The sequence below is a fragment of the Entelurus aequoreus genome, linkage group LG25, assembly GCF_033978785.1.
Source record: "Entelurus aequoreus isolate RoL-2023_Sb linkage group LG25, RoL_Eaeq_v1.1, whole genome shotgun sequence".
Lineage (NCBI taxonomy): Eukaryota > Metazoa > Chordata > Actinopteri > Syngnathiformes > Syngnathidae > Entelurus > Entelurus aequoreus.
The window spans coordinates 18,201,437-18,214,389 of NC_084755.1; the positions used below are offsets into that span (position 1 = coordinate 18,201,437).

The 12,953-nt window shown below is 38.5% G+C and overlaps 1 protein-coding gene across 1 annotated transcript in view; it reads left to right on the forward strand.

Moving 5' to 3' along the window:
• LOC133642213 (ras-related protein Rab-26-like) overlaps positions 1-12,648 on the forward strand; it is a 139,131-nt gene extending 126,483 nt beyond the window's left edge. Inside the window, exons 8-9 of the mRNA XM_062036294.1 lie at positions 2,542-2,618; positions 9,925-12,648. Of these exons, the coding sequence (XP_061892278.1) occupies positions 2,542-2,618; positions 9,925-10,024 (177 nt within the window). The 3' untranslated portion in view covers positions 10,025-12,648. The remainder of the gene's footprint in view (positions 1-2,541; positions 2,619-9,924) is intronic.
• Positions 12,649-12,953: the final 305 nt, after the last annotated feature.

The following is a 12,953-nucleotide window of genomic DNA, read 5'->3' on the forward strand; positions in this document are numbered from 1 at the left end:
GTGTGTGTGTGTGTGTGTGTGTGTGTGTGTGTGTGTGTGTGTGTGTGTGTGTGTGTGTGTGTGTGTGTGTGTGTGTGTGTGTGTGTGTGTGTGTGTGTGTGTGTGTGTTCTTTTATTTCTACCCTTCTTGAGACATCAACGAGGAAAAGTACCTTCCATATGAGGAAGAACAATTTAGGACCGAAATCATGGTCCCAATACGGAAAACCATTGCATCTAATAGAGGGACAAATACTATAGTCCGTGAACATTGCTCCAAAGTCAGGATTTTTTGTTGATTTAATGTGCATACAAAAGTAAACATTGACAGGTGCAAAGGCAGCAATATATGATAAAACAAGACAGCAGCTAAAGAAGGACTTCCCTATTCATCCCCGAAAAAAGCCGCCAGGGGAACAGCTGATTTTACGACTTTCGGTGCTGACGTAAGACAACCCGCATCACATTTGTGACCATAGGATGAACAAATACACTACGGTACTATGACTATAGTGGCCATTAACAGTTAGCTTCTACAGTTGGGTTGCCCAAAGTGCGACACAGGAGCCATCTCTGGTCCGTGACTCGTTTGTCATCGGCCTTAAGCACATTACAAAAAAACAAAAATAGAGATCTCATTAGCACCCCTGGTGGGGAAATCTATCAACATTAGGGTGGTCCCAAAAAGGAGGGATTTTTTTAAATTGACTGTGTGTCGGTTTTAAAAGTGCTCCCCCTCTGGCCAACATATGAAATAACAAGTGTGTGTACACATTGGAAGTGATCCCCCTCTGGCCAACATATGTAATAACAAGTGTGTGTAAGAATTTGAAATGCGCCCCCTATGGCCAAAATAAATTAAAAAAATAAAATAAATATGTATATAGAGACATACTGTAATAACTTGAAGTAAATAATGATTGAAAACCAATTACAAACAAAATAATAATAATAATAATAATAATAACTAAAAGCAGTCTTTTTCTCATGTCAACTTTTTTCTTACAAAATTGGGAATATTCTTTCTGTTTCTGTAATATTGCAATATTTTCTCGTAAAATTATTACTTTTTTATGTAAAATTATTACTTTTTTTATGTAAAATGATTACTTTTTAATGCAAAATGGTGACATTTGTCATATAAAATCCTGACTTATCACAATATTGCCAATTTTTTGGGTTGTTCTTGTAAAAATAGTGACATTTTTGGAGTAAAATTATGATTTATGTCATAATTTTGACAAGTAAAAATCAGATGATTATTATATTGCCAACATTTTAAAGTTTTCTACTTTACGACTCTTTTCATAAAATTGCCAAGGTTTTAAGCTTTTTCTTGTAAAATTGCGACCGTTATCGAGTAAAATTCCTACTTTTATCGTAATATTGCACAAATGTTCCGTTTTTCTTGTAAACTTTTGACTTGCGTTGAGTAAAATTACGACTTTTATTATAATACTGCCAAAATTCTAAAGTTTTTATTGTGAAATTCCAACTCATTTTTCACAACAAGCTTTTTTATATTTTCATAGCATGTATATATTATTAATGTTGTAAATACACATCTTTATATATCTAGAAAGGGTGGTCCTAAAGAGGTAGGCATTTTTTCAGAGGTCCCAAGCAATAACAAATACAAGACTGTGTGTGTGTGTGTGTGTGTGTGTGTGTGTGTGTGTGTGTGTGTGTGTGTGTGTGTGTGTGTGTGTGTGTGTGTGTGTGTGTGTGTGTGTGTGTGTGTGTGTGTGTGTGTGTGTGTGTGTGTGTGTGTGTGTGTGTGTGTGTGTGTGCATTCTGAAGTGAGGTTGCAACTCTCTACTCCCATCTAGTGCTAGATATATTTTTGTCATCATTCTAGCTATAGTGGAAAGGGGGGCCCTCACAACTACTAACCAAATGTGGGTCCACACAAAGTAGGCAAGACGTGTGTGTGTGTGTGTGTGTGTGTGTGTGTGTGTGTGTGTGTGTGTGTGTGTGTGTGTGTGTGTGTGCTAACCATTTACAGTTGTACCTTATGATATACTATAATAATAACTAATACCATCATGTTTATCCTAACAATATGTGTTCCTAACATTAAAAACATATGCATTCCTTTAAACAGGAAGGGCTGTGGTGCAGAAACAAAACAAATAATTACAACTGTCACCTTTTTTTGCAAATGTTGACCTGAAACCATAGAACGACAAACATCAAGCTAATAGGATGGTTTGGAGGGGGAGAAGCGAGCCGGTGCAGCAAACATACAGTATTGTTGTTACTGTTTAAATACATTGATATGGTCCTTACCAAAGCATAAACAAGTGAGTTTTATCAGCTCTCAGTCACTGAATAGATCTTCATCTGTTTTATGTCAAATCAGCAACCAATTAAACCATGTCTTCTTCTAAATCAACCTTTCATGTTGCATAAAACAAAGTATAAACCGGCGAGGGGCAATTAAGTACAATACTACTCACTTCAGGCTGCAGAAGAAAAGCCTTAGCAGATCAATCCTATCTACTTCATCTTTATCTAGTCGTTACCCTACCTCGTTAAAGTGCCATTCTTCTGACCTTGCAGGAGTTCGGGGTTCCTTTCATGGAGACCAGCGCTAGGACGGGTCTTAATGTAGACTTGGCCTTCACTGCTGTGGCCATGTAAGTACACATATCATCAACACTAGAGTCAACAAAAATATCAACACTTTTGTTTAGTTTTTTTGCCAAGCTGTCATCAAGCTAACCAGTTATAAGAAAATGGAAGAGTTTGGGAACAACAGCAACTCAGCCACAAAGTGGTATGCCACGTAAACTGACAGAGAGGGGTCAGCGGATGCTAAGGCGCATAGTGCAAAGAGGTCGCCGACTTCTGCACAGTCAGTTGCTACAGAGCTCCAAACTTCATGTGACCCTCCAATTAGCCCACGTACAGTACGCAGAGAGCTTCATGCAATGGGTTTCCATGGCCGAGCAGCTGCATCTAAGCCATACATCACCAAGTCCAATGTAAAGCGTCGGATGCAGTGGTGCAAAACACGTGGCCACTGGACTGTAGAGCAGTGGAGATGCGTTCTCTGGAGTGATGAATCACACTTTTTCATCTGGCAATCTGATGGACGAGTCTGCATTGTGCAGAGTGTGAAATTTGGTGGAGGAGGAATTATGGTGTGGGGTTGTTTTTCAGGAGTTGGGCTTGGCCCCTTGGTTCCAGTGAAAGGAACTTTGAATGCTCCGGGATACCAAAACATTTTCGGACAATTCCATGCTACCAACCTTGTGGGAACAGTTTGGAGCGGGCCCTTTCCTCTTCCAAGATGAATGACAACTTGACTGGCCTGCACAGAGTCCTGACCTGAAGAGCCAGGCCTTCTCGACCAACATCAGTGTGTGACCTCACCAATGCGCTTTTGGAAGAATGGTCGAAAATTCCTATAAACACACTCCGCAACCTTGTGGACAGCCTTCCCAGAAGAGTTGAAGCTGTAGTAGCTGCAAAAGGTGGACTGACATCATATTGAACCCTATGGGTTAGGAATGGGATGGCACTTCAAGTTCATATGTGAGTCAAGGCAGGTGGCCAAATTGTTGATTATTGAAATCCCTCTGTACCAAACATGGACACCTTTTAAAGGGGAACTGCACTTTTCGTGGAACTTCACCTATCATCGTTCACAATCATTTTGAAAGACATGACGACGGCTCACAAGCCTGTGTACAATTTCGACGTTATCGACTGGCGACGTGTTTCCTCGCTTCCTTGCTCCCTGGAAGTTTATTGTAGATCATAAAACATGCCTCTCACCTGGACAGAAGAAGTCTGAGGACGTATTCCGACAAGTTGGTACACTTTGACGGCCATTTAGGATCCGGAAATTAGCGAGAACGACACGAAAAGACGCTTGGAAAATGTACTACTGAATTGTAATATTACCTTGGTGATAGTGGAAGTTTTGTTGTATCACTATTTTATTGTTTTTAACTAAATGAAATACGGCGTTGGTTTGTGGACCGCTTATCATCAAAAGTGATGGTAACATCAGGTCTTGAAGGGAGAGGAAATGTTTTCAAAATTCCTATGAACACAAAAGGCGTATTCCTCTCAAATATTGAGGACACATTTATCTCAATAAGAACTTCTTCTTTGCAAAGAAAATCCATCCACCTCAAAGGTGTGTGTGGCATATGAAAATGCTGAATAGACGGCATGATTATTCCACAGGTGTGCACAGACTGCGCATTTTGGATAGGCCTTTTCTGAAAAAGCTTTTCAGCTTCAACTCTTCTGGGAAGGCTGTCCACAAGGTTGCAGTCTGTTTATAGGAATTTTCCACCATTCTTTCAAAAGCGCATTGGTGAGGTCACACACTGATGTTGGTCGAGAAGGCCTGGCTCTCAGTCTCCGTTCTAATTCATCCCAAAGGTGTTCTATCGGGTTCAGGTCAGGACTCTGTGGGCGCCAGTCAAGTTCATCCACACCAGACTCTGTCATCCATGTCTTTATGGACCTTGCTTTGTGCGCTGGTGCACAGTCATGTTGGAAGCGAAAGGGGCCCGCTCCAAACTGTTCCCACAAGGTTGGGAGCATGGATTTGTCCAAAATGTTTTGGTATCTTGGAGCATTCAAAGTTCATTTCACTGGAAGTAAAAGGCCAAGCCCAACTCTTGAAAAACAACTCCACACCATAATTCCTCCTCCATCAAATGCACAATGCAGTCTGAAATGCACCGTTCTCCTGGCAACCTCCAAACCCAGACTCGTCCATCAGATTGCCAGATGGAAAAGCGTGATTCATCACTCAAGACAACGCGTCTCTACTGGTCTAGAGTCCAGTGGCGACGTGCTTTACACCACTCCATCCGACGCTTTGCATTGGACTTGGTGATGTATGGCTTAGATGCAGCTGCTCATCCATGGAAACCCATTCCATGAAGCTCTCTGCGTACTGTACGTGGGCTAATTGGAAGGTCACATGAAGTTTGGACCTCTGTAGCAACTGACTGTGCAGAAAGTCAGCGACCTCTTTGCGCTTCAGCATCCGCTCACCCATCTCTGTCAGTTTACGTGGCCTATCACTTCGTGGCTGAGTTGCTGTTGTTCCCAAAGGAAATTTCCCAACTGGATTTGTTGCACAGGTGGCATCCTATGATGCCACGCTGGAAATCACTGAGCTCCCAAGAGCTGCCCATTCTTTCACAAATGTTTGTAGAAACAGTCTCCATGCCCAAGTGCTTGATTTTATACACCTGTGGCCGGGCCAAGTGATTAGGACACCTGATTCTGATCATTTGGATGGGTGGCCAAATACTTTTGGCAATGTAGTGTACATGTACATGTTGGTTGCTGTCAACTGTGACCTTTCCGGTCCGTCACTCAAATATGTCTATGTGCAACATAAACAACGAGAACAGTTCCTAGTAGCTATGTTTACATGCGCACATTTTTTTCTAATTTACCGTATTTTTCGGAGTATAAGTCGCACCGGAGTATAAGTCGCACCTGCCGAAAATGCATAATAAAGAAGGAAAAAAACATATATAAGTCGTACTGGAGTATAAGTCGCATTTTTTGGGGAAATTTATTTGATAAAACCCAACACCAAGAATAGACATTTGAAAGGCAATTGAAAATAAATAAAGAATAGTGAACAACAGGCTGAATAAGTGTATGTTATATGACGCATAAATAACCAACTGAGAACGTGCCTGGTATGTTAGCGTAACATATTATGGTAAGAGTCATTCAAATAACTATAACATATAGAACATGCTATACGTTTACCAAACAATCTGTCACTCCTAATCGCTAAATCCCATGAAATCTTATACGTCTAGTCTCTTACGTGAATGAGCTAAATAATAATATTTAATATTTTACGGTAATGAGTTAATAATTTCACACATAAGTCGCTCCTGAGTATAAATCGCACCCCTGGCCAAACTATGAAAAAAACTGCGACTTATAGTCCGAAAAATACGGTAATCAAAAACTTGCTTGATTGGCATTCCAAATCCACTGTTGAAATGGACATTAAATTAATTGATCCGATCGTGACGTTAGTATTCACGCTCCAAGCATTTAATCAAAATAAACCATCTGGGCTGCTCCGAGTTGTATAAAAATAAATAACTTCCGCCTGTAAACAAACGCCGCCATGACAACGCTTAACAGAGTAGGACACCACGACGCCTGCCATAACACTTATCAGGAAAGCACAAGACATGCAAAACAATAGGCTTTCTAACAGTCACAGCTAGTTTATTTTTATTTTTTTATATTTCTGTTAGTGTATAAGTGCTTATTGAACACAGTCAACAATACCGTGATATGAAATTTTCATAACGTAACATCCCTAACGTGTCCCTTCAGCAAAAACCACCCCTCTCGTTCGGAATGACATTTCTTTGCGAATAGACCGTATCAAATAAGAATCTTCCAATTGACATGTTTATACAAAGCACTTTTAATCTGATTGGGCCTTTATTGAGATTATTTGTGTCCATGTAAACATGGCGATTGTTACACGACGGAGAAGCAGCCCAAAGGACGTACTGCATGAGTCAGGTCTATAAGTTAATGTTGAACAAGTTTACATTATGTTTGGTGGCTGCAGGATTAGGTCTCTGCTTTTGTGCAGATGATGTGGTCCTGATGGCTTCATCTGGCCAGGATCTTTAGCTCTCACGGGATCGGTTCGCAGCAGAGTGTGAAGCGACTGCGATGAGAATCAGCACCTCCAAGTCCGAGTCCATGGTTCTCACCCGGAAAAGGATGGAGTGCCATCTCCGAGTTAGGGAAGAGATCTTGCCCCATGTGGAGGAGTTCACGTACCTCGGAGTCTTGTTCACGGGTGGGGGAAGAGTGGATCGTGAGATCGACAGGCGGATCGGTGCGGCGTCTTCAGTAATGCGGACGCTGTATCGATCCGTTGTGGTGAAGAAGGAGCTGAGCCGGAAGTCAAAGCTCTCAATTTACCGGTCGATCTACGTTCCCATCCTCACCTATGGTCATGAGCTTTGGGTTATGACCGAAAGGACAAGATCACGGGTACAAGCGGCCGAAATGAGTTTTCTCCGCCGGGTGGCGGGGCTCTTCCTTAGAGATAGGGGGGAGAAGCTCCGTCATCCGGGAGGAGCTCAAAGTAAAGCCGCTGCTCCTCCACATCGAGAGGAGCCAGATGAGGTAGTTCGGACATCTGGTCAAGATGCCACCTGAACCCCTCCCTAGGGAGGTGTTTAGGGCATGTCCGACCAGTAGGAGGCCACGGGGAAGACACAGGACACGTTAGGAAGACTATGTCTCCCGGTTGGCCTGGGAATGCCTCGGGATCCCCTGGGAGGAGCTGGACAAAGTGGCTGGGGAGAGGGAAGTCTGGGCTTCCCTGCTTAGGCTCCGACCTCGGATAAGCGGAAGAAGATGGATGGATGGATGGCAGTTTACATTAGTTTTTAAAAACTACTGTAGTTGTTTCTAGTTATTCGTATCTTTGCATACAATATTTCTTGTCTAAAATTAGTTTTATTCTTTTAAAAGGCATGTTTAAAATTGCGGTATTTTGGGGGTGCCAAGCATGAATTAAATTAATTTCAATTAATTTCAATTGTCGGAGCTGATTTAAGATGCGAGTGTTTTGGGTTAAGCCAGGGGTGTCAAACTCATTTTTGATCCCAAGTGGGAGTAGATTTTAGATGATAATGGTAAAATTACGGCACGATAACTTCAAAATAAAGACAACTTCAGATTGTTTTCGTTGTTTAAAAATAGAACAAGCACATTCTGAAAATGTACAAATCATAATGTTGTTGGGGTTTTTTTACACTTACATGTTGTGGTTAATAGTATTCTACCTTTATTTGTCGTGATTTATACTTTCTGAAAAAAATTATGTGATAATGTTCATCAGTCAACTCAATGGTGTTCATTTTCAATCCATCAAGATCATCAACATGCGGTATCAGGCCTGTTTGCAGGCATCGATGATCAGGGCTCTCCAGTCTTCGCTGTCGTCCGCTCTATGTATGAGTTCTATATTATTGATATTTCCGATAAAAGGTCTTAGGCTGTTGATATACACTACCGTTCAAAAGTTTGGGGTCACATTGAAATGTCCTTATTTTTGAAGGAAAAGCACTGTACTTTTCAATGAAGATAACTTTAAACTAGTCTTAACTTTAAAGAAATACACTCTATACATTGCTAATGTGGTAAATGACTATTCTAGCTGCAAATGTCTGGTTTTTGGTGCAATATCTACATATGTGTATAGAGGCCCATTTCCAGTAACTATCACTCCAGTGTTCTAATGGTACAATGTGTTTGCTCATTGGCTCAGACGGCTAATTAATGATTAGAAAACCCTTGTGCAATCATGTTCACACATCTGAAAACAGTTTAGCTCGTTACAGAAGCTACAAAACTGACCTTCCTTTGAGCAGATTGAGTTTCTGGAGCATCACATTTGTGGGGTCAATTAAACGCTCAAAATGGCCCGAAAAAGAGAACTTTCATCTGAAACTCGACAGTTTATTCTTGTTCTTAGAAATGAGGCTATTCCACAAAATTGTTTGGGTGACCCCAAACTTTTGAACGGTAGTGTATGTTGTTCGTTGTCGACCTGGAGCTTTCTTTCCTACTAGTTTTCCTGTTAACATCAGTTTTTCTAAGCTGTCTTTTCTAATGAAATGTCCGAGGAACTGAATCGTTGCAATTACAGATATTCTTGTTTTAAGCCTTTTCCAATACCTCTTCATTACTTTTCTTTTCAGTCCACGATATGCGGACTATTTTTCCGAAGAACCACATTTCAGTTGCCTCTAATTTTCTCAGTTGTCGATTTTTTAAAGTCCGGCATCCACAGCAGTAAAGTAGGACAGACCATTCATACGTTTTGAGGACTCTTGAGTTTGGTGTCAATTGAGATGTTTCTATCAAGATAAAAAAAAGAATATCAAAATAAAATTACAAGATGTTTGTTAGAATATAATTGTTTCTAAATTATCTCAAAAATGTTGTGTTACACTGAGGGCCCGGTGAGAAGCAAAAGCTGTATTTGGAACCTACCAAGAGTAAGGCTCGTAAAACTCCACTGTGTAGGGGGGGGAAGCAAAATGAAGGTGTTCTGTTTTCTTTCATGTATGGTAATCAACAGAAAGATATTGTTCTAACCCAAGGACTTCAAAGCGGAAAGGAACTATTTTACGAACCTCTTTTTTAACTATTTTACGAACCTCTTCTTTTGAACTGTTCTGTAACTAAAGGCAACGCTGTTTACGACCCACTTCCCTCTGGAAGTGGAAGCTGTGGTCATGTGGTCAGAGAAAGTCAAATAGAGAAGGAGGAGTACAATCGTTTGCCAAAGCGTGCTGAGATACTGTGCAAGGGTACAGTGTACAGGCGACTCTCCTCAATTGAGTCCAAATTGAATTGTGTCTCTGTTTGATTCTTTGCTTCTTGTCTTGTTTAATAGATGTCATCAGTGTTTGAACCTGACAATGTTATTTATGTAGTTTGCTCATTTTTCTCGACTGGTGCACTAACGGCATGTGTTTTGTTTTTTGTTTTTTACATATGTAGCATAATCTACAATGATGCAAATAATTGCTATTGCGACATCTAGTGGACACATTTAGAACAGCATTTTTTTTTCATTATAACATTTTGGTTCATTTTTATACTTAGCAAACTAATTCTGCAGGCTGGATAGAACCTGTTGCGTACGTTTGACACCCCTGGGTTAAGCGCTCGGTCATAGAACTAATCGGACTTGTGATTTGAGGTACCACTGTATCTCAAAGGTTAGGTAAGATAGCAAACAACGGAGACATTTTTTACCAGTTATTTCACTGAAAAAAAAAAAAATTTTGGTTAGACTTAGCCCACAAAAGAGGGGTCTTCTTGTATGCGTGGCCGTCTTACAGTATATCTAGGGTCAATTTGATAAATGCATTTCCTTTTTTTGTATTTCAGGGAGCTGAAGCATCGATCGGCAAAGGATGCGAGTGAAAACTTCAAGCTTCAAGAGTACGTGAGCAAGGAGGTTCAAAGTGCAAGCTGCTGCAGGTCCTAAAGAGGCCCTAAGAAGTGCTTATGTGTGGTTGCTGGATTGTCGACTGAGGGTCCGGAGGAAGTTCGTAAAATCATGTTTGTCTGTCGTCTTGCACCACCGATGGTATTTAGCTTCATGTAGAATCAGAGACTTTATGTTAAGAACAAATAAAGTGTTCCTACGTCAGTTAAGCTCACCAGCATGGACTCCAATGGAAGACGTTCTGATGTTTGAGAATGCCTTTTTCTTTCTTGTGCATAATTGTTAATGTTGCTTATTTTAACCTAAACAAGCTAGCTATTTGTCTTGTAATACTGCATAACGTCACTGTGCAATGAAATGTTTTTTTTTTGTTTGTTTTTTTCTCTTTTTTTCCACCACAAAAACAAAGAAAAGTAATTTTGGATACACATGTTTTTTTCATTGGACAGAGTATAGTGTGCAACATCAATGCAGGTGCAATAATATAACAATATAATAATAAAGCCACCAAGTTGAACTGATAGATCATAAATCCACTCACATTGCCTCTGACTTGTAATATACTGCCCCCTAGCGGTAAGAAGCGAACTTGAAAGCTATTGAGGTTTAAAAAAAAAAAGGTTTTCAACATAAAGGTAGCTTCCTTCAGTATATATATTTTTAAATTATTTAAAACATGATTAATAACAATAATATAATATTTATACATTTTAATTTGAGAAAGGATGTATGTAAATACTTATGTTCCTGCATGTAAAAAGGACAGACTTTAGAATGTTTAACATGTGAAAATGAAGTATTCTATTGACAAAAATATGTATATTGATGTGTATAATTTATTGTATTTCATATTCATGACGGTGCATTACATTAAATGGCTTTATTTAACTATACATAAATGAGAACCGGTAAGTTATGTCATGTTGTTTTAAAAAGAAATTGCCGTTAATAATAATAATGTTGACTGGAATCATGCCACAGTGTTAAGATCATTTTTTGTACATTTGCTTTAGTTGTTGGAAATAAATAGTAGGGAAGTAAGATTTTACATTCCGTATTTCTTTTACTTTCTAATGTTTGGGGTCCTTTTTTTCCTCACTACTTTTGACTACCATGTCTTGTGACACATGTAACTAAAGTGGTACAATAAAACCCTGAATGAGCTGAACATTTTAGACGTGCTGCACAAATGTGGAATTTTGTTATAGAATTACGCTGAAAAAATACATAGAAAAGCACATTTTGGAATGTGAAAAAATAAGCTGAACAGTTTGACACTTTGGATGGGTTGAGAAATGTGGACATAGTTAAAGCAGGGGTGTCAAACTCATTTTAGCTCAGCGGCCACAAGGAGAACAATCTATTACCAAGTGGGACGGACTGGTAAAATCATGGCATGATGACTTAAAATTAAAGACAACTTCAGATTGTTTTTTTTTTTGTTGAAAAATAGAACATAAATCATAATGTTTTGTTTTTTTACACTTACGGTTAATAGTATTCTATCTTCATTTGTTGTTATTTATACTTTCTGAATAAATGTATTGATAATGTTCATTAGTCAAAAAGGTGGAATTGAGTGTGGACGAGATTTAAATAACTCCTATTGGTGTTAATTTTCAATCCATCAGAAGATGAAATTAATAATAATATCAAAATCGAATTACAGGATGTTATTAATGTAATTTACTAATTTTCCTTAACTGATGTACTAACATAATGTGGTTTATTTTGTGCATATTTAGCATCATCTACAACAAAACGTGTGAATTTGGACTAATTTCATTAATCACATGTGAAGTTAAAATGGGATACATATTATTTCAGCATATTCACAGTATGTGCGCCCAGGAAATATCTCCCCAGTCATAAGTTTAACGTGAAATGTACAGATTACACTGCAAAAAGTCAGTGTTCAAAAACTAGAAAAAAAAATACTGAAATGAGGAGCATTTTATTTGAACTAAGCAAAATTATCTGCCAATAGAACAAGAACATTTGGCTTGTCAAGACTTTCCAAAACAAGTAAAATTAGCTAAAGTCAATGAACCCAAAAATACCTTAAAATAAGTATATTCTCACTAATAACAAGTGCACTTTTCTTGGTAGAAAAAAAAGAGACCTTTTTGCTCAATATGTTGAAAAATTTTCTTAAATTAAGTAAATGCTAGTGCCATTATCTTGACATAATGATATGCGCTCGGCATCATGATTTTTTTTTTCATGCTTGAAGTAAGAAATTACTTTAAAAAAGTAGTTTTACACTTGTGAGTGTTGATGACACAGCTTTGCAACAGTTGTTATTCTAGTTTTAAGTATGTTTTACTCAATATAGGTCATAACATCTCAGCAACAAGCTGTAATATCTTACTGACATCATTTAGGACCAAAACCCTTAAAACAAGTAAAATACTCTAACATAACATCTGCTTAGTGAGAAGAATTATCTCATCAGACAGAAAATAAGCAAATATCACCCTTATTTGAGATATTTCATCTTACTTAGATTTCAGTTTTTGCAGTGTACCAAAAGCAATTTCCAAACACAAAAGTGGGGTCACCAACCTTTTTGAAACCAAGAGCTACTTCTTGGGTACTGATTAATGCGAAGGGCTACCAGTTTGATACACACTTAAATAAATTGCCAGAAATAGCCAATTTGCTCAATTTACCTTTAACTCTATGTTATTATTAATAATTAATGATATTCACACTTAATTGTACGGTTTAAAAGAGGGGAAAACACGAAAAAAAATGACAATTAAATTTTGAAACATAGTTTATCTTCAATTTCGACTCTTTAAAATTCAAAATTCAGCCGAAAAAAAGAAGAGAAAAACTAGCTAATTCGAATCTTTTTGAAAAAATTAAAAAAATAATTTATGGAACATCATTAGTAATTTTTCCTGATTAAGATTACTTTTAGAATTTTGATGACATATTTTACTTAGGTTAAAATCCAATCTAC